General features: G+C 36.6%; 1 protein-coding gene across 1 annotated transcript in view; it reads right to left on the bottom strand.

Annotated features, from left to right (window-relative positions):
- The window catches only part of LOC138600834 (glucosidase 2 subunit beta-like), a 165,808-nt gene that overhangs the window by 6,463 nt on the left and 136,595 nt on the right, over positions 1–22,750 (bottom strand). The window contains exon 14 of the mRNA XM_069672353.1: positions 17,292–17,391. Within this exon, the coding sequence (XP_069528454.1) occupies positions 17,292–17,391 (100 nt within the window). The remainder of the gene's footprint in view (positions 1–17,291; positions 17,392–22,750) is intronic.

The raw sequence follows: 22,750 nt of genomic DNA, 5'->3' as shown, positions 1-22,750 counted from the left end.
ACAGGCTATAGTATGACTTTTTGCGACAGCCTATACTATGACTTTTTACGACATGCTATACTATGACTTTTTTTTGACATTTTACGACATGCTATAGTATGACTTTTTTAAAAATTTTACGACAGGCAAAAGTATGACTTTTTGCGACATACTATACAATGACTTTTTTTTGACTTTTTACGACAGGCTATAGTATGACTTTTTTTGACATTTTACGACAGGCTATAGTATGACATTTTACGACATGCTATACGATGACTTTTTTTGACTTTTACGACAGGCTATAGTATGACTTTTTTGACATTTTACGACAGGCTATAGTATGACTTTTTACGACAGGCTTTACTATGACTTTTTTTGACATTTTACGACATGCTATACGATGACTTTTTTTCGACATTTTACAACATACTATACTATGACTTTTTTTGAGATTTTACGACATGCTATAGTATGACTTTTTTTGAGATTTTACCACAGGCTATAGCATGACTTTTTACGACATGCTATACTATGACTTTTTTTTGACATTTTACAACATGCTATAGTATGACTTTTTTTTTATTTTTACGACAGGCAAAAGTATGACTTTTTGCGACATACTATACTATGACTTTTTTTGACTTTTTACGACAGGCTATAGTATGACTTTTTTTGACTTTTTACGACAGGCTATACTATGACTTTTTTTGACTTTTTACGACAGGCTATAGTATGACTTTTTTGACATTTTACGACAGGCTATAGTATGAGTTTTTACGACATGCTATACTATGACTTTTTTTCGACATTTTACGACAGCCTATAGTATGACTTTTTACGACAGGCTATACTATGACTTTTTTTGACATTTTACGACAGGCTATAGTATGACTTTTTACGACAGGCTATAGTATGACTTTTTTTGACTTTTTACGACAGCCTATACTATGACTTTTTTGACTTTTTACGACAGCCTATACTATGAGTTTTTACGACATACTATACTATGACTTTTTTTGACATTTTACGACATGCTATACTATGACTTTTTTTTGACATTTTACGACAGGCTATAGTATGACTTTTTGCGACATACTATAGACAGGCTATAGTATGACTTTTTTAAAATTTTTACGACAGGCAAAAGTATGACTTTTTGCGACATACTATACTATGACTTTTTTTTTACTTTTTACAACAGCCTATACTATGACTTTTTAACGACATGCTATACTATGACTTTTTACGACATGCTATAGTATGACTTTTTTTTAATTTTTACAACATGCTATAGCATGACTTTTTACGACATGCTATAGTATGACTTTTTACAACAGGCTATACTATGACTTTTTTTTGACATTTTACGACATGCTATACTATGACTTTTTTTGACTTTTTACGACAGCCTATACTATGAGTTTTTACGACAGGCTATACTATGACTTTTTGCGACATTCTATACTATGACTTTTTTTGACTTTTTACGACAGGCTATAGTATGACTTTTTTAAAATTTTTACGACAGGCTATAGTATGACTTTTTTTGACTTTTTACGACAGGCTATAGTATGACTTTTTTTCGACATTTTACGACAGCCTATAGTATGACTTTTTACGACAGGCTATACTATGACTTTTTTTGACATTTTACCACAGGCTATAGCATGACTTTTTAAAAATTTTTTACGACATGCTATAGTATGACTTTTTTTGAGATTTTACGACATGCTATAGTATGACTTTTTTTTAATTGTTACGACAGGCTATAGTATGACTTTTTTTTAATTGTTACGACAGGCTATACTATGACTTTTTTTGACATTTTACGACATGCTATAGTATGACTTTTTACGACAGCCTATACCATGACTTTTTTTTAATTTTTACGACAGCCTATACTATGACTTTTTTTTGACATTTTACGACATGCTATGGTATGACTTTTAATGGCTTTTTACGACATGCAACACGAAAGTCATAGTCGTAAGAAGCCATAAAAAGTCATAGTATATGTAGTAGTTTAGCTCAAGTGTCAAGGAAGGTGGTAGGCAGGCAAACTCAGGAGACTTTTTGTTTCACAGAGGTCCATATTTATTTACAGAGCATTCAATTATATGTGTAACATATCAAACCTAAAAAAAAAACAAGTGCACAGACAAAACTTAAACAAAAACACATGGACAAACCAGGAAATGCTAGGCCAGCCCCCTTTCTATCAGCAGTACCACAAGGACAAGGAAAACAATCAGTTTAATGTAAACCTGTAACTTAATAAAAGTGACTGAACTAACTCATGACTGTGTGTTTGCTTTGAGGGAAGTTGATGTGACCTGTAACGTAATGCTTACACAAACAAACTGCAGTGCTGCAGAGTTACAAAAGCAAAGGTAAGGGGAAAGTGGTGAGAAAGGAAAAAGGTCTCACCCAATTTGTCATATTAAAAAGTGAAAAAAAGTCATAGTATAGCCTGTTGTAAAAAGTAAAAAAAATAAATATGATAGTCTGTCGTAAATGGTAAAAAAAAGTCATAGTCGTAAAAAGTCATGCTATAGCCTGTTGTAAAAAGAAGTCATAATATAGCCTGTCTCAAAAAATGAAAAAAAAGTCATACTATAGCCTGTCGTAAAAAGTCATAGTATAGCCTGTCGTAAAAATTCATACTATAGCCTGTTGTAAAAAGTCATGCTATAGCATGTCGTAAAAAAGTCATAGTATAGCCTGTCGTAAAAAGTCATAGTATAGCCTGTCTCAAAAAATGAAAAAAAAGTCATACTATAGCCTGTCGTAAAAAGTCATGCTATAGCATGTCGTAAAAAGTCATAATATAGCCTGTCGTAAAAAGTCGCACTATAGCCTGCCGTAAAAGGTCATAGTATAACCTGTCGTAAAAAGTCATGCTATAGCATGTCGTAAAAAAGTCATAGTATAGCCTGTCGTAAAAAGTCATAGTATAGCCCGTCTCAAAAAATGAAAAAAAAGTCATACTATAGCCTGTTGTAAAAAGTCATGCTATAGCATGTCGTAAAAAAGTCATAGTATAGCCTGTCGTAAAAAGTCATAGTTTAGCCTGTCTCAAAAAATGAAAAAAAAGTCATAGTATAGCCTGTCGTAAAAAGTCGCACTATAGCCTGTTGTAAAAAGTCATACTATAGCCTGCCGTAAAAAAGTCATAGTATAGCCTGTCGTAAAAAGTCGCACTATAGCCTGTTGTAAAAAGTCATGCTATAGCATGTCGTAAAAAAGTCATAGTTTAGCCTGTCTCAAAAAACGAAAAAAAAGTCATAGTATAGCCTGTCGTAAAAAGTCGCACTATAGCCTGTCGTAAAAAGTCATAGTATAGCCTGTCTCAAAAAATGAAAAAAAAGTCAGACTATAGCCTGTCGTAAAAACTCATGCTATAGCATGTCGTAAAAAAGTCATAGTATAGCCTGTCTCAAAAAATGAAAAAAAAGTCATAGTATAGCCTGTCGTAAAAAGTCATACTATAGCCTGCCGTAAAAAAGTCATGCTATAGCCTGTCGTAAAAAGTCATAGTATAGCCTGTCGTAAAAAGTCATAGTATAGCCTGTCGCAAAAAAGTCATGCTATAGCATGTCGTAAAAAAGTCATAGTATAGCCTGTCGTAAAAAGTCATAGTATAGCCTGTCGCAAAAAAGTCATGCTATAGCATGTCGTAAAAAAGTCATAGTATAGCCTGTCGTAAAAAGTCATAGTATAGCCTGTCGCAAAAAAGTCATGCTATAGCATGTCGTAAAAAAGTCATAGTATAGCCTGTCGTAAAAAGTCATAGTATAGCCTGTCTCAAAAAATGAAAAAAAAGTCATACTATAGCCTGCCGTAAAAAAGTCATAGTATAGCCTGTCGTAAAAAGTCATGCTATAGCATGTCGTAAAAAAGTCATAGTATAGCCTGTCGTAAAAAAGTCATACTATAGCCTGTATCAAAAAATGAAAAAAAAGTCATACTATAGCCTGTCGTAAAAAGTCGCACTATAGCCTGTCGTAAAAAAGTCATACTATAGCCTGTTGTAAAAAGTCATAGTATAGCCTGTCTCAAAAAATGAAAAAAAAGTCATAGTATAGCCTGTCGTAAAAAAGTCATAGTATAGCCTGTCGTAAAAAGTCATACTATAGCCTGTCGTAAAAAGTCGCACTATAGCCTGCCGTAAAAGGTCATAGTATAACCTGTCGTAAAAAGTCATGCTATAGCATGTCGTAAAAAAGTCATAGTATAGCCTGTCGTAAAAAGTCATAGTATAGCCTGTCGTAAAAAGTCATACTATAGCATGTCGTAAAAAAGGCATAGTATAGCCTGTCTCAAAAAATGAAAAAAAAGTCATACTATAGCCTGTCGTAAAAAGTCATACTATAGCCTGCCGTAAAAAAGTCATGCTATAGCCTGTCGTAAAAAGTCGCACTATAGCCTGCCGTAAAAGGTCATAGTATAACCTGTCGTAAAAAGTCATGCTATAGCATGTCGTAAAAAAGTCATAGTATAGCCTGTCGTAAAAAGTCATAGTATAGCCCGTCTCAAAAAATGAAAAAAAAGTCATACTATAGCCTGTTGTAAAAAGTCATGCTATAGCATGTCGTAAAAAAGTCATAGTATAGCCTGTCGTAAAAAGTCATAGTTTAGCCTGTCTCAAAAAATGAAAAAAAAGTCATGCTATAGCCTGTCGTAAAAAGTCATAGTATAGCCTGTCGTAAAAAGTCATAGTATAGCCTGTCGCAAAAAAGTCATGCTATAGCATGTCGTAAAAAAGTCATAGTATAGCCTGTCGTAAAAAAGTCATAGTATAGCCTGTCGCAAAAAAGTCATGCTATAGCATGTCGTAAAAAGTCATAGTATAGCCTGTCTCAAAAAATGAAAAAAAAGTCAGACTATAGCCTGTCGTAAAAAGTCATACTATAGCCTGTCTCAAAAAATGAAAAAAAAGTCATACTATAGCCTGTCGTAAAAAGTCATGCTATAGCATGTCGTAAAAAGTCATAGTATAGCCTGTCGCAAAAAAGTCATGCTATAGCATGTCGTAAAAAAGTCATAGTATAGCCTGTCGTAAAAAGTCATAGTATAGCCTGTCTCAAAAAATGAAAAAAAAGTCAGACTATAGCCTGTCGTAAAAAGTGATAGTATAGCCTGTCGTAAAAAGTGATAGTATAGCCTGTCGTAAAAAGTCATACTATAGCGTGTCGTAAAAAGTCATAGTATAGCCTGTCGTAAAAAGTCATACTATAGCCTGTCGTAAAAAGTCATACTATAGCCTGTCTCAAAAAATGAAAAAAAAGTCATACTATAGCCTGCCGTAAAAAAGTCATAGTATAGCCTGTCGTAAAAAGTCATAGTATAGCCTGTCGCAAAAAAGTCATGCTATAGCATGTCGTAAAAAAGTCATAGTATAGCCTGTCGTAAAAAAGTCATACTATAGCCTGTATCAAAAAATGAAAAAAAAGTCATACTATAGCCTGTCGTAAAAAGTCGCACTATAGCCTGTCGTAAAAAAGTCATACTATAGCCTGTTGTAAAAAGTCATAGTATAGCCTGTCTCAAAAAATGAAAAAAAAGTCATAGTATAGCCTGTCGTAAAATGTCAAAAAAAGTCATAGTATAGCCTGTCGTAAAAAGTCATACTATAGGCTGTCGTAAAATGTCGAAAAAAAGTCATAGTATAGCATGTCGTAAAATGTCATAGTATAGCCCGTATCAAAAAATGAAAAAAAAGTCATACTATAGCCTGTTGTAAAAAGTCATGCTATAGCATGTCGTAAAAAAGTCATAGTATAGCCTGTCGTAAAAAGTCATAGTATAGCCTGTCTCAAAAAATGAAAAAAAAGTCAGACTATAGCCTGTCGTAAAAAGTCATACTATAGCCTGTCTCAAAAAATGAAAAAAAAGTCATACTATAGCCTGTCGTAAAAAGTCATGCTATAGCATGTCGTAAAAAGTCATAGTATAGCCTGTCGCAAAAAAGTCATGCTATAGCATGTCGTAAAAAAGTCATAGTATAGCCTGTCGTAAAAAGTCATAGTATAGCCTGTCGCAAAAAAGTCATGCTATAGCATGTCGTAAAAAAGTCATAGTATAGCCTGTCGTAAAAAGTCATAGTATAGCCTGTCTCAAAAAATGAAAAAAAAGTCAGACTATAGCCTGTCGTAAAAAGTGATAGTATAGCCTGTCGTAAAAAGTGATAGTATAGCCTGTCGTAAAAAGTCATACTATAGCGTGTCGTAAAAAGTCATAGTATAGCCTGTCGTAAAAAGTCATACTATAGCCTGTCGTAAAAAGTCATACTATAGCCTGTCTCAAAAAATGAAAAAAAAGTCATACTATAGCCTGCCGTAAAAAAGTCATAGTATAGCCTGTCGTAAAAGTCATAGTATAGCCTGTCGCAAAAAAGTCATGCTATAGCATGTCGTAAAAAAGTCATAGTATAGCCTGTCGTAAAAAAGTCATACTATAGCCTGTATCAAAAAATGAAAAAAAAGTCATACTATAGCCTGTCGTAAAAAGTCGCACTATAGCCTGTCGTAAAAAAGTCATACTATAGCCTGTTGTAAAAAGTCATAGTATAGCCTGTCTCAAAAAATGAAAAAACAGTCATAGTATAGCCTGTCGTAAAAAAGTCATAGTATAGCCTGTCGTAAAAAGTCATACTATAGCCTGTCGTAAAAAGTCGCACTATAGCCTGCCGTAAAAGGTCATAGTATAACCTGTCGTAAAAAGTCATGCTATAGCATGTCGTAAAAAAGTCATAGTATAGCCTGTCGTAAAAAGTCATAGTATAGCCTGTCGTAAAAAGTCATACTATAGCCTGTCGTAAAAAAGTCATAGTATAGCCTGTCGTAAAAAGTCATACTATAGCCTGTCGTAAAAAGTCGCACTATAGCCTGCCGTAAAAGGTCATAGTATAACCTGTCGTAAAAAGTCATGCTATAGCATGTCGTAAAAAAGTCATAGTATAGCCTGTCGTAAAAAGTCATAGTATAGCCTGTCGTAAAAAGTCATACTATAGCATGTCGTAAAAAAGGCATAGTATAGCCTGTCTCAAAAAATGAAAAAAAAGTCATACTATAGCCTGTCGTAAAAAGTCATACTATAGCCTGCCGTAAAAAAGTCATGCTATAGCCTGTCGTAAAAAGTCATAGTATAGCCTGTCGTAAAAAGTCATACTATAGCCTGTTGTAAAAAGTCATGCTATAGCCTGTCGTAAAAAGTCATAGTATAGCCTGTCGTAAAAAGTCATAGTATAGCCTGTCGCAAAAAAGTCATGCTATAGCATGTCGTAAAAAAGTCATAGTATAGCCTGTCGTAAAAAGTCATAGTATAGCCTGTCGCAAAAAAGTCATGCTATAGCATGTCGTAAAAAAGTCATAGTATAGCCTGTCGTAAAAAGTCATAGTATAGCCTGTCTCAAAAAATGAAAAAAAAGTCAGACTATAGCCTGTCGTAAAAAGTCGCACTATAGCCTGCCGTAAAAGGTCATAGTATAACCTGTCGTAAAAAGTCATGCTATAGCATGTCGTAAAAAAGTCATAGTATAGCCTGTCGTAAAAAGTCATAGTTTAGCCTGTCTCAAAAAATGAAAAAAAAGTCATAGTATAGCCTGTCGTAAAAAGTCATAGTATAGCCTGTCGTAAAAAGTCGCACTATAGCCTGTTGTAAAAAGTCATACTATAGCCTGTTGTAAAAAGTCATAGTATAGCCTGTTGTAAAAAGTCATACTATAGCCTGTCGTAAAAAAGTCATACTATAGCCTGTATCAAAAAATGAAAAAAAAGTCATACTATAGCCTGTCGTAAAAAGTCGCACTATAGCCTGTCGTAAAAAAGTCATACTATAGCCTGTCGCAAAAAAGTCATGCTATAGCATGTCGTAAAAAAGTCATAGTATAGCCTGTCGTAAAAAGTCATGCTATAGCCTGTCTCAAAAAATGAAAAAAAAGTCATAGTATAGCCTGTCGTAAAAAAGTCATAGTATAGCCTGTCGTAAAAAGTCATACTATAGCCTGTCGTAAAAAGTCGCACTATAGCCTGCCGTAAAAGGTCATAGTATAACCTGTCGTAAAAAGTCATGCTATAGCATGTCGTAAAAAAGTCATAGTATAGCCTGTCGTAAAAAGTCATAGTATAGCCCGTCTCAAAAAATGAAAAAAAAGTCATACTATAGCCTGTTGTAAAAAGTCATGCTATAGCATGTCGTAAAAAAGTCATAGTATGGCCTGTCGTAAAAAGTCATAGTTTAGCCTGTCTCAAAAAATGAAAAAAAAGTCATAGTATAGCCTGTCGTAAAAAGTCATAGTATAGCCTGTCGTAAAAAGTCGCACTATAGCCTGTTGTAAAAAGTCATACTATAGCCTGCCGTAAAAAAGTCATAGTATAGCCTGTCGTAAAAAGTCATAGTATAGCCTGTTGTAAAAAGTCATAGTATAGCCTCACGTAAAAAAGTCATAGTATAGCCTGTCGTAAAAAAGTCATAGTGTAGCCTGTCGCAAAAAAGTCATGCTATAGCATGTCGTAAAAAAGTCATAGTATAGCCTGTCGTAAAAAGTCATAGTATAGCCTGTCGCAAAAAAGTCATGCTATAGCATGTCGTAAAAAAGTCATAGTATAGCCTGTCGTAAAAAGTCATAGTATAGTCTGTTGTAAAAAGTCATGCTATAGCCTGTCGTAAAAAGTCATAGTATAGCCTGTCGTAAAAAGTCATAGTATAGCCTGTCGCAAAAAAGTCATGCTATAGCATGTCGTAAAAAAGTCATAGTATAGCCTGTCGTAAAAAAGTCATAGTATAGCCTGTCGCAAAAAAGTCATGCTATAGCATGTCGTAAAAAGTCATAGTATAGCCTGTCTCAAAAAATGAAAAAAAAGTCAGACTATAGCCTGTCGTAAAAAGTCATACTATAGCCTGTCTCAAAAAATGAAAAAAAAGTCATACTATAGCCTGTCGTAAAAAGTCATGCTATAGCATGTCGTAAAAAGTCATAGTATAGCCTGTCGCAAAAAAGTCATGCTATAGCATGTCGTAAAAAAGTCATAGTATAGCCTGTCGTAAAAAGTCATAGTATAGCCTGTCTCAAAAAATGAAAAAAAAGTCAGACTATAGCCTGTCGTAAAAAGTGATAGTATAGCCTGTCGTAAAAAGTGATAGTATAGCCTGTCGTAAAAAGTCATACTATAGCGTGTCGTAAAAAGTCATAGTATAGCCTGTCGTAAAAAGTCATACTATAGCCTGTCGTAAAAAGTCATACTATAGCCTGTCTCAAAAAATGAAAAAAAAGTCATACTATAGCCTGCCGTAAAAAAGTCATAGTATAGCCTGTCGTAAAAAGTCATAGTATAGCCTGTCGCAAAAAAGTCATGCTATAGCATGTCGTAAAAAAGTCATAGTATAGCCTGTCGTAAAAAAGTCATACTATAGCCTGTATCAAAAAATGAAAAAAAAGTCATACTATAGCCTGTCGTAAAAAGTCGCACTATAGCCTGTCGTAAAAAAGTCATACTATAGCCTGTTGTAAAAAGTCATAGTATAGCCTGTCTCAAAAAATGAAAAAAAAGTCATAGTATAGCCTGTCGTAAAATGTCAAAAAAAGTCATAGTATAGCCTGTCGTAAAAAGTCATACTATAGGCTGTCGTAAAATGTCGAAAAAAAGTCATAGTATAGCATGTCGTAAAATGTCATAGTATAGCCCGTATCAAAAAATGAAAAAAAAGTCATACTATAGCCTGTTGTAAAAAGTCATGCTATAGCATGTCGTAAAAAAGTCATAGTATAGCCTGTCGTAAAAAGTCATAGTATAGCCTGTCTCAAAAAATGAAAAAAAAGTCATACTATAGCCTGTCGTAAAAAGTCATGCTATAGCATGTCGTAAAAAGTCATAGTATAGCCTGTCGCAAAAAAGTCATGCTATAGCATGTCGTAAAAAAGTCATAGTATAGCCTGTCGTAAAAAGTCATAGTATAGCCTGTCGCAAAAAAGTCATGCTATAGCATGTCGTAAAAAAGTCATAGTATAGCCTGTCGTAAAAAGTCATAGTATAGCCTGTCTCAAAAAATGAAAAAAAAGTCAGACTATAGCCTGTCGTAAAAAGTGATAGTATAGCCTGTCGTAAAAAGTGATAGTATAGCCTGTCGTAAAAAGTCATACTATAGCGTGTCGTAAAAAGTCATAGTATAGCCTGTCGTAAAAAGTCATACTATAGCCTGTCGTAAAAAGTCATACTATAGCCTGTCTCAAAAAATGAAAAAAAAGTCATACTATAGCCTGCCGTAAAAAAGTCATAGTATAGCCTGTCGTAAAAGTCATAGTATAGCCTGTCGCAAAAAAGTCATGCTATAGCATGTCGTAAAAAAGTCATAGTATAGCCTGTCGTAAAAAAGTCATACTATAGCCTGTATCAAAAAATGAAAAAAAAGTCATACTATAGCCTGTCGTAAAAAGTCGCACTATAGCCTGTCGTAAAAAAGTCATACTATAGCCTGTTGTAAAAAGTCATAGTATAGCCTGTCTCAAAAAATGAAAAAACAGTCATAGTATAGCCTGTCGTAAAAAAGTCATAGTATAGCCTGTCGTAAAAAGTCATACTATAGCCTGTCGTAAAAAGTCGCACTATAGCCTGCCGTAAAAGGTCATAGTATAACCTGTCGTAAAAAGTCATGCTATAGCATGTCGTAAAAAAGTCATAGTATAGCCTGTCGTAAAAAGTCATAGTATAGCCTGTCGTAAAAAGTCATACTATAGCCTGTCGTAAAAAAGTCATAGTATAGCCTGTCGTAAAAAGTCATACTATAGCCTGTCGTAAAAAGTCGCACTATAGCCTGCCGTAAAAGGTCATAGTATAACCTGTCGTAAAAAGTCATGCTATAGCATGTCGTAAAAAAGTCATAGTATAGCCTGTCGTAAAAAGTCATAGTATAGCCTGTCGTAAAAAGTCATACTATAGCATGTCGTAAAAAAGGCATAGTATAGCCTGTCTCAAAAAATGAAAAAAAAGTCATACTATAGCCTGTCGTAAAAAGTCATACTATAGCCTGCCGTAAAAAAGTCATGCTATAGCCTGTCGTAAAAAGTCATAGTATAGCCTGTCGTAAAAAGTCATACTATAGCCTGTTGTAAAAAGTCATGCTATAGCCTGTCGTAAAAAGTCATAGTATAGCCTGTCGTAAAAAGTCATAGTATAGCCTGTCGCAAAAAAGTCATGCTATAGCATGTCGTAAAAAAGTCATAGTATAGCCTGTCGTAAAAAGTCATAGTATAGCCTGTCGCAAAAAAGTCATGCTATAGCATGTCGTAAAAAAGTCATAGTATAGCCTGTCGTAAAAAGTCATAGTATAGCCTGTCTCAAAAAATGAAAAAAAAGTCAGACTATAGCCTGTCGTAAAAAGTCGCACTATAGCCTGCCGTAAAAGGTCATAGTATAACCTGTCGTAAAAAGTCATGCTATAGCATGTCGTAAAAAAGTCATAGTATAGCCTGTCGTAAAAAGTCATAGTTTAGCCTGTCTCAAAAAATGAAAAAAAAGTCATAGTATAGCCTGTCGTAAAAAGTCATAGTATAGCCTGTCGTAAAAAGTCGCACTATAGCCTGTTGTAAAAAGTCATACTATAGCCTGTTGTAAAAAGTCATAGTATAGCCTGTTGTAAAAAGTCATACTATAGCCTGTCGTAAAAAAGTCATACTATAGCCTGTATCAAAAAATGAAAAAAAAGTCATACTATAGCCTGTCGTAAAAAGTCGCACTATAGCCTGTCGTAAAAAAGTCATACTATAGCCTGTCGCAAAAAAGTCATGCTATAGCATGTCGTAAAAAAGTCATAGTATAGCCTGTCGTAAAAAGTCATGCTATAGCCTGTCTCAAAAAATGAAAAAAAAGTCATAGTATAGCCTGTCGTAAAAAAGTCATAGTATAGCCTGTCGTAAAAAGTCATACTATAGCCTGTCGTAAAAAGTCGCACTATAGCCTGCCGTAAAAGGTCATAGTATAACCTGTCGTAAAAAGTCATGCTATAGCATGTCGTAAAAAAGTCATAGTATAGCCTGTCGTAAAAAGTCATAGTATAGCCCGTCTCAAAAAATGAAAAAAAAGTCATACTATAGCCTGTTGTAAAAAGTCATGCTATAGCATGTCGTAAAAAAGTCATAGTATAGCCTGTCGTAAAAAGTCATAGTTTAGCCTGTCTCAAAAAATGAAAAAAAAGTCATAGTATAGCCTGTCGTAAAAAGTCATAGTATAGCCTGTCGTAAAAAGTCGCACTATAGCCTGTTGTAAAAAGTCATACTATAGCCTGCCGTAAAAAAGTCATAGTATAGCCTGTCGTAAAAAGTCATAGTATAGCCTGTTGTAAAAAGTCATAGTATAGCCTCACGTAAAAAAGTCATAGTATAGCCTGTCGTAAAAAAGTCATAGTGTAGCCTGTCGCAAAAAAGTCATGCTATAGCATGTCGTAAAAAAGTCATAGTATAGCCTGTCGTAAAAAGTCATGCTATAGCCTGTCTCAAAAAATGAAAAAAAAGTCATAGTATAGCCTGTCGTAAAAAGTCGCACTATAGTCTGTCGTAAAAAGTCATACTATAGCCTGCCGTAAAAAGTCATACTATAGCCTGTCTCAAAAAATGAAAAAAAAGTCATAGTATAGCCTGTCGTAAAAAAGTCATACTATAGCCTGTCGTAAAAAGTCGCACTATAGCCTGCCGTAAAAGGTCATAGTATAACCTGCCGTAAAAGGTCATAGTATAACCTGTCGTAAAAAGTCATAGTATAGCCTGTCTCAAAAAATGAAAAAAAAGTCATAGTATAGCCTGTCGTAAAAAGTCATAGTATAGCCTGTCTCAAAATTTTTAAAAAAAGTCATACTATAGCCTGTTGTAAAAAGTCGCACTATAGCCTGTCGTAAAAAGTCATAGTATAGCCTGTCGTAAAAAGTCATACTATAGCATGTCGTAAAAAAGGCATAGTATAGCCTGTCTCAAAAAATGAAAAAAAAGTCATACTATAGCCTGTCGTAAAAAGTCATGCTATAGCATGTCGCAAAAAAGTCATACTATAGCCTGTCGTAAAAAGTCATAGTATAGCCTGTCTCAAAGTCATACTATAGCCTGTCGTAAAAATTGAAAAAAAAGTCATACAGCATGTCAAAAATTGTCATAAAATAAGTCATAGTAGCATGTCACAAAAAGTCGCAGTAAAGCATGTCATAAAATAAGTCGTGGTAGCATGTCATAAAATAAGTCATACTATAGTAAGTCAAAATAAGTCAAACTATAGTAAGTCATAAAATAAGTCACAGTATACCATGTCAGAAAAAGTCGTAGAATAGCATGTGATAAAATAAGTCATAAAATAAGTTATAGTATTGCATGCCATACGATAATAAGTCATAAAATAAGTCATCTAAAATAGGTCATAGAAAATGTCATAAAAAGTCGTACTATAGCATGTCTCAAAATAAGTCAAACTATAGTATGTCATAATAAGTCAAACTATAGTATGTCATGTCATAAAGTAAGTCAAAATAAGTCATAGTATAGCATGTCATACGTCACACAGCATAGGAGCTTACGAGCATTTACACACATACATGAATACACGTGTACATAAATACATGCATACATACATACACATACGTATGCATATACAGTACATGTACAGTAAGGTGCAAAAGTTTTAGGCAGGTGTGAAAAAATGCTGTAAACTAAGAATGCTTTCAAATATAGAAGTGTTAATAGTTTATTTTCATCAATTAACAAAATGCAGTGAGAAGAGAAATCTAAATCATATCAATATTTGGTGTGACCACTCTGCCTTCAAAACAGCATCAATTCTTTAGGTACACTTGGACACAGTTTTTGAAGGAACTCGGCTGGTAGGTTGGTCCAAACATCTTGGAGACAGATCTTCTGCCTGTTCATGTAATCCCAGACAGACTTGATGATGTTGAGATCAGGGCTCTGTGGGGGCCATACCATTACTTTCAGGACTTCTTGTTCTTCTTTACGTTGAAGATAGTTCTTAAAGACATTGGCTGTATGTTTGGGGTCGTTGTCCTGTTGCAGAAAAAATTTGGGGTCAATCATACGCCTCCCTGATGGTATTGCATGATGGATGAAGTATCTGCCTGTATATCTCAGCATTGAGGAGACCATTAATCCTGACCAAATCTCCAACTCCATTTGCAGAAAAGCAGCCCCAAACTTGCAAGGAACCTCCACCATGCTTCACTGTTGCCTGCAGACACTCATTATTGTACCGCTCTCCAGCCCTTTGGCGAACAAACTACCTTCTGCTACAGCCAAATATTTCCAATTTTGACTCATCAGTCCAGAGCACCTGCTGCCATATTTCTGCACCCCAGTTCCTATTTTTTCGTGCACAGTTGAGTCGCTTGGCCTTGTTTACATGTCGGAGGTATGGCTTTTTGGCTGCAACTGTTCCATAAAGACCACTTCTGGCCAGACAGAAGGGTCCCACTGGTATCTACCAGTTCTGAGCTGACCAGTTCACTGCTGAACATCTTCCGATTTTGAAGGGAAATAAGCTTGTTGCTGTGCAAAGTCTCGCCATGGTGTATGACCTGTGACATGAAACCGTCTTCCACAACCTCACCTAGGTAGCAGAGTTTGGCTGTTCCTCACCCAGTTTTAAGCCTCCTACACAGCTGTTTCTGTTTCAGTTAATGACTGTTTCAACCTACATGTGAAATTAATGATCATTAGCACCGGTATAATTGGCTGATCATACACTTGACTATAATCCTACAAAATCCCTGACTTTGTGGAAGAATTGATGCTGGTTTGAAAGCAAAGGGTAGTAACACCAAATATTGATTTGATTTAGATTTTTCTTTTGTTTACTCACTTATCACTTTGTAAATTGATAAAAAAATATATATGTATATCATTTATATTTTTGAAATATACCTGCCTAAAACTTTTGCACAGTAATATATATACATATTTATGCATGTTATACATGCATGCATATATACAAACATATACAAACGTATGTGTATGTAATAGTAAAGAAATCTTAAAAACATTGTTGGATAAAAACAAACATTGAAATTTCTGTATGGAATACATACACATGCACATACATGTATATATACACACATACATAACATACATTGGTAAATATACAAATGTAGAAACATACATGTCTATGAAGCCTACATATATGTATATATATATATATATGTATGTGTGTGTATGTGTGTGTGTGTATAAGTACAAAGACAAAAACATACATACATGTTAAATGCATATACAAGTATACATGAAAGCAGAGAGGAAGCATGTAAACGTGACCTGAAAGATTTTCAACAACGAAACAGATTACAGATTTTATTTGCTAAACTGAAAGTGAGCACACCCCAAAGGCCCACCAATTATTTCCCCAATGCCCAAGTAAAAACTTGAGTTGCTGGATGTTAAAAACGGACAGTTTGGGTGATATTTTTACAGTTTGCTTTGGTTTTCTCTTCAACCTTTGGCAAGCCTGGGGGGGAATTTTAAACATGTATGATTGCCTGACTGTTCCCGTTCCTAGTCCTATTTGAATTTAATTTACCAATACTGCCCCATTCTCAATTCATGGTGTGCAATTTTTGTTTCATTACGTAAAGAAATTATGGCAAAATGTACAACAGTCAAACCTGATTTGTAATAAACTGGATTTAAACAGGGAGAGGCTGGTTTAGATCTGGAGCCACAGATCAACTCACTGCTCACATGTAACAGTCACAGTCCAGCACTTTGAATTTAATTAATAACTGAAACAGTTGAGTTCACCCTTCCTTCACAGACTCTTCAGATGCACTGCACGCTGCTTGAATTTGGATTACCTCGATATCCACCACTGAAACAATATATCACTGGTCCCACTACTCAAGGATAAAGACAGAAGTGTGTTTCACTGCTGAAAGAGAGCATTACCCAAAGACGAGGTTCAGCATTTCAAATATAATGAGCATCGACTTCTGACGAGACTTCATTTATGCCAAATGCACACGGTTAGGGGGTCGTATCAAAGGGATTCAATTTAGTCTTTTCAAAGGGAGCCCCTGGATGGCATGAGAACATACATTTGTGAACGACATTTATTGGACTCTGATTTGAAGAGAGGGCCAGGCAAAGCAAAAAAGATGATTAAACATGCTACATTTTTAATTGAGCAAATTCCCGCACAAAATTGTAAGTGGATCTCATAAAAGTGGCTGAGAGGAGGGAATACTGTAGCGATAGAAGAAGGGGAAGCTGCAGGAGAGTGCAAACGGAGCAACATTAACCATAAAACCAATGAAGACTGACAGAGGGGGGAAAAGCGAGTCAGCTCCCATCGCTTGGCTTTGAACAAAACATCTTTTTGCCAGGCTGCTGAGTGGGCCATGAGGACTGAGCGTCTTTTGCTGATTGACTGACTAAGTCCCCATTGTTGAAACACACATGCGCAGAATGAGGCAGGCAGAGAGCAGACTGGGCGAGCAGGCTCCAAATTGTCCCTGATGAATGTGCTGAAACGGGAGCTTCATTTGGCTGTTTTCTTTAGCGGTCCCGCTGGAAATAAGCAGTCAGGGCCTCTTTGTACAGTTAACTTAACTTAGATTTATTTGTAAGGTACAGCTTCTCTCAGTCTCTGGTGGGAGGAGTGTTTTCTATGTAGGAAAAGAGCCTTTTTTGCTTATTTACAAAATATATTTATATTGATGTGTCAAAGGCTATATTTATATCTATTAAATTATGCTTTGATTTTACAGCAGTATAAATCTCAGTTGGGGATATCTTACAACAAGGCCAAACCAAATCAAATTACCACAAATCCTCCCTTGACTCAATGTCTAATTTTCTTTTGTCCCCAAGATAATGCAAATCCAAACCTCCTCCCACCTTTACCTTGTGTAAATTCAGCACAGGGAGAGTTGACAGTAGGTTGTTTTGTAATGTTGACTGACATTTTTAGTGCTCTTCAGCACTGGAGACGTGTTTAACCAAAGGAGATGTGGTTTGTTTTGAGAGCATTTACCGGGGAATTTAACTTTTAAACTCTAAAATTTCCACAATTGTCATAACAAATTAAAATCCAAACAGGATCCGTATCACATCTTTTATTTAGAGCAGAACTTCCTTTACTGCCTCATGTATCCATCTGTGTATTTGACAGTCTGTCAGCATGCTCGTACCATTTGTTCATCTGTCTGTCTATTAGTTTATTCATGTCTGCCTCTTTGTGCTCTCACATGCTCCCATTACTGCGAGTGTGTGAGTGTGTGTTTGTGTGTGTCTACTGTTTGTTTGTGTGTGAAACACATGTAGTACTTACTGTAGTGCTGCGTGAACCTCCTTGCCAGCATGGTTCTCCATTTTCGTACACCATCTGAGTGTACTGGTTCTTTGGTGTTCCTGCCCACATCCCCCACTTCCTGCAACGAAAGAAGACAACATGAACTGTCAGTGTGAATATTTTGATAAAGTTTTTGTCATACAAAATCATCTCCTTGGGATAAATTGAGCACAGTAACATTTAAGGATCACTTGGTCGGCTTTTTGTTAAAACACTTTATCCCTGCAAAAGTAAAAAGCTGGCAAGATGGCCGCTCTGGCAGTGCCCTCCTTTGGATCCTGGCGTCCCCTCTCCTCTTCAACAATGGAGGGGAAATATTAATTACCATTTTGTCAGAGTTAATTCTGTGTGCAATAACACACAGGGGAAGCAGAAGAGAAAATCTCAAGGCCAGTGGAGCCCATCTCAAATGAGGCCGTTTTCTGCCCAGTGCGAGCTAATTACATTCTCACCAAACATTTGGAAAAGCAAAGCAAACCGGGGAGCCAGTGGACGCCGTCCAACGCGGCTCACAGTACTGACAGATGCCATTTGATCACGCTCTCACCAGCTAACTTCCTGTGATCTTTGGTTGAACTTTAGCGGCTTCTTTGAGGTGGCTTCGAGTGCAGTCAGTGCGCTAAGTATTGATTTTTGTAAAAACATTGTAATCCTGTTAGAGAGGGAAATCTTTTCTGCATTTGCTGCATGGTTGATTGAAGATGTGACTGAATTGCCCTGATCTTTTGCCCTACATAGACCAACAACTACTTTCTGTCTGCAAAGCTGAATACTCAGAAGACAAATCAATCTTTTCAGGCTTGTCAATGTTCTGTTAATCATTGCGGAGAAAAAGCTACAAATGGCTATAAATTTAGCGCATTGTTCTTTTAATCTGCCAAAGTGCTTCACTCACCAGTGCCAAGCCTGTCACAAGTGCACAACACTTGATCGATGGCCCTGCAGTGACCTTTCCACAGGGGATTAAAGTAGCTCTGGGCTTTCAGTAGTGCTTTTAGTATTATAAAAGAATCTGATGTATTTTGAGGATCTATTATGATATTTTTATTGGTTCTGTAATAATAACCTATTATATTTTTCTCAACAACAAACATGATAAATAAATAAAAAATAAATAAATTATATTGCTTTTTCTGACAACAAACAAGTAAAATACAGAAGCAATTACCCATCAAGTTATTTTAAATCAAAAGAGTAGCTGAATGTAAACAGTTCAATTCAATAAAACATTCTGAGTTTTAACTCTCACTTGAGATAGTTTTAGCCTTTGTCAAAAAGTGCTAATGAATTAAATAGGGTTTGGAAAGTTTCAATGCTGCTATTACACTACATGTCACATCCACCCTTTCACACTATGACCTAAGTGCCAATCACCAATCAGTCTCTATGATATTCATACCCGATGGCTATGCCTTTGTAAGCAATTTTGGGATTCAGTCCAAGGACATTTCGACATATTGATTGTAACAGTCAGAGATTGAACCCCCAACCTTCCAATTGAGAGACGACCGACTGAGCCACAGCTGCCCTGTAGCAAACATTTATTCCACAATAACATGTCTGATCAGGTGACCTAGCATTAGAATCATTGTCTTTGTCTTCGGAAAGCAGAGAAGATTGCCAATATTTGCTTCCATTGCAAATGGACCCAATTACAACTCGTCCAATACAAACAAATCCCTGAGTTCCTCTACATTTCACTCCCACAGGTGGTTTGAATGGTCAATGAGTCTCTTAGTGTGAACTTCTGCCAACTTCTGACCAAACTACGCAAACAGCCACACCATTAATTAAAAAAGTGGACATGGCAACCGCACTTGCTTTATGAATACCCATTTTAAAGCCTTGGGTTGACATTTTGGCTGCTGCCATCTTGTTTTTTTTTTTTGGAACCAGAAGTGACCATATTTGGACATCAGGGTGGATGACCTAGCCACTATAGTAGTGCCTTGCCAATCACAGATATTCAAGACCTAAAGCAAACCCTACTTTATCCTTTATTTTACTCTAAAACGGACCATAACATAACATCATGCTGCACTGAGAAGAAGGGTCATTTTTCCAATCTGGTTACGAACAATCTCCCATATTTTTTGAACTATTGGAGCTGCCCCTTGTTGGTGATAAGAAAAAAGTTTAAGCTTTGATTTGGCTTTGATTTAAAACCAGATGCTATGTGTTATGCAGTCTACGCTCCAAACCAGATGATGGAAATGCATCAACACTTCACAGCTTGAACTGGCTTTACAATTAAATGGAACCAGAGCTACAGAAGGACTGAAAAGAACATGGGAGTCAGAGGGAAAACACAACTTATTCTAGCATATCTATCTATTAAGTTGTGTCCTACAAATATAGAATTTCTTTCCACATTTCTATAAATGCCATTTCTCATTTGACCTTGATGAGGGCAAACATGGAATCCTCTTTGATTTCAAAAAGCACTCTGCAGTTTTCACAGACGCATGGCCGTCCACAGGTCCCCGAGTGTGTCCACGATGTGCATGGCTTATTTAAGAAGCCTGAACGGGTCACTCGCAGGTGAATTGCTCGCACAAGTGGAAGCCGGCTGGGCCCGAGCGTCTCGCCTTTTTTCTTCCAGCCTGCTTGATTGGGTTTTAGCACTCTCTTAGTACCAGGAGGCCCCTCAAATGGATTGCTGTCAGGGGCTGCAGACATGTCAAGCGGAGAAAGTGACAGTGCTCCGGCTCTCGCTGCTAGTTGACCAGCGATCCCCTGCGCATCACCTCCGCGCCTCCTTATACACAGTAACCCCCCCATCGCCTCACACGCGTAAGCACCTCATTCCTTCGTCCACCTCCTCCTTTAATCTCCATTCTCGCTCTGTCAGCCCCCACGCACCCTAGGAAGCAGAGACGGCCCTGTCAATTAGCTTTAAGTTATCACTGAGATGTAGCCAACACACTCACAGGAGAAGGAAACATATCGACAGATCATTCCCACTAATAAAACCTACTTGCACTTTGTATTGGCAAATTCTCTGCAGTCACGCTACACTAGTTATTTACACCTCTAAAAAACATCACATTGGGCCTCACCAAGGTGCATAAACATGAGTATACGTTAGTCTGACCCTGACACTGACAATACAGCACAACCCAAATGTGCAAAATGAACCCCCTGGCTCAATGACAACTTCGTTTTCTCATCCAATTTATCACAGTTTGGCTTAAAGCGGCAGCCATGATACACACGATGCTCACTCGCACTTAAAGCAGCTGAGCCGGTCGCCTTAAATTATCTGGGTTACTGTATGTATTTTCTTACAAATCCTGTTTGCCTGCAAAACAAAAATGATTCACACCTTTAAGATTAGACTCAAATTTTCATGAGCAGAATAAGAAAACAAGACACGTTTGTGCTTGCGGTCCAATAAAAGAGCATGAATGAGCATAATTAAAGCACGTAAACAGATTAACATCGGCAGCAGGGAGTAAATTACATCTCAGCTTTTGTAGAAAATCCATTTCCAACCTCACGGAAAAAGAAGAGAGGCCACAAATGCACACTTCCTTTTAAAGATTAATGACAGCAGATATTGAACAGCGCTCCTTTTAAGGCTTAAAACCTTGAGAATCTTATTTACAGATATCTGGGTTATGATTCACCTTCCTGCCTGGCCTCTTCTAATGCCATAAAAAGCACCTTCCATCACAGATAAACCTGTAATGGCGGCATATCTAGCCAGCTAAAGCTATTATCCTTACATTTACTTTGCATTGTGGGTGAGATAGTGGGCTTGGGAGGACTCAGACATGCCTGTAACTGCACACATTAGGGAGGCAATCTCATTTCATTTGCTCTCTGATTCACTAAGGTGTGATTTCTATTGACACAGAAAAGCAGATGGAGTTATGATTTAATTACAGACCCCAAAAAAACAGCATTAAAAATTGCTGCAAGACTGAATAAGGAACTTGGAACTAGTAAAATAGCTGTTCTTATGTATATTTGAAGGCATTTAAGATACTTTTGGGTCATCAAAGAGTCCTCGCATTGTTTAGTTATTATTTATAATCTGATCCTCATTAGGAATAATTAGCATCAAAAAGGCTGATTAGCCTCCCTTTCTTCTTCTGAGCTCATATAAGCTCCTCTTATTTCTTTAAAACGATGCGGTCGCCACTGATTCTGTTTTAAACTTCATCGCGGCATTAATCCGCGCGCCTCGAGCGATAAATCCCGAAGATCCACGGCTAATCTCGCTCAACACCGAGAGGAGAGTTACCCCCTCCGATATAGCCACAAATCAACCTTTCAGAAGCAATTATCATTTAGACAACTCTACTCTGGTGTTTAAACACCCCGCAGATACCGAGAGGGGAGAGAAAATCTGGGCCAAAAGTGCACTGATGTGTGTCTGTGTGTGTGCTTGTGTGTTGGGTTTGAGACCCTGGGCCTGCTCTGCAGAGAAAAATGGACAAACATAACCACAGAGAGAAACAGAACACAATGACGGCCCGCATTCGCTTCGTCTGCGGTTTCCCCGAGAAAACAATATTAATTTGCTTATTTGCCTTCAGAGATTTCTCGGTGCGTTTGTAGACATTAGAAAGCTGACGTTAACTCCACATCATGTCTGCCCCTCATGCACAGAGGCAAGGTGCATAATATTAATGTATAAAACATGTGCTGCATGTAAAGGGACTACATTTTCACATGTGCTTTTACGTGCAAAGAAAGACACTTGTATCTACAACTAGGGCTGCTTATTTAACTTTAATACTTTACTATGTATTTACTAAAATGTGTTGAGTGTTACACGCTGCTATGACCTCAGTCCAGTTGACGTTTTCTCAAAATTTACTTAACTTAATTATAAATTCATAATAATTTTGGTCATTTAAGCCTGTATTTTAATACCTAAAAGAGTTGTTCTAGTACCTAGGTTTTTTGAAGTTGGAGTCTGAGGCTCAGTACCAAGTTGCTAGAATACCGATACCAGTACTCAGAAGTACTGTCTAAGCTGAAGAGTGCATCCCCCAATCTTCTGTAATGTGGCAATGGTTTACCTCATAGACTGTATAAAAAGATATACAACATGACAGTGAAGCCAAAGCCTCTCTATCGCCCCCTGCTGACTGGCTGCAGTATAGGTCATAAAGCCCGCCTCCTCCATGTTAACAGATGGGAAATGAGTTAAACTATAAAATCAAAATACACGCTAAATAAATGTTTTTCAAACATGGTTTCTGTCATTATAGTTAGTTCTTATCATGCTGATTTACCTACAAGTGTTCATTTTTCTGACAAGTTAATTTATAATTAGTTATTTAATCCGGCTCCGCTCTGTTCCGATTTAGCAGAGTAGGAGGAGAAATGACGAGAGGAAACGTAACTAAAATTAAAACGTCTGCTTCAGACCAACACAAGAAGCTGTTCTGCTGCTAAATACGCCGACCTGCAGGATCCTTGCT

The sequence above is a fragment of the Semicossyphus pulcher genome, unplaced genomic scaffold, assembly GCF_022749685.1.
Source record: "Semicossyphus pulcher isolate SPU_LCO1_2020_fin unplaced genomic scaffold, fSemPul1.0.p SCAF_21, whole genome shotgun sequence".
NCBI classification, from domain to species: Eukaryota; Metazoa; Chordata; class Actinopteri; order Labriformes; family Labridae; genus Semicossyphus; species Semicossyphus pulcher.
The sequence above is the reverse complement of the archived record's forward strand: the minus strand, read 5'-3'. Positions and strand labels throughout refer to the sequence as shown.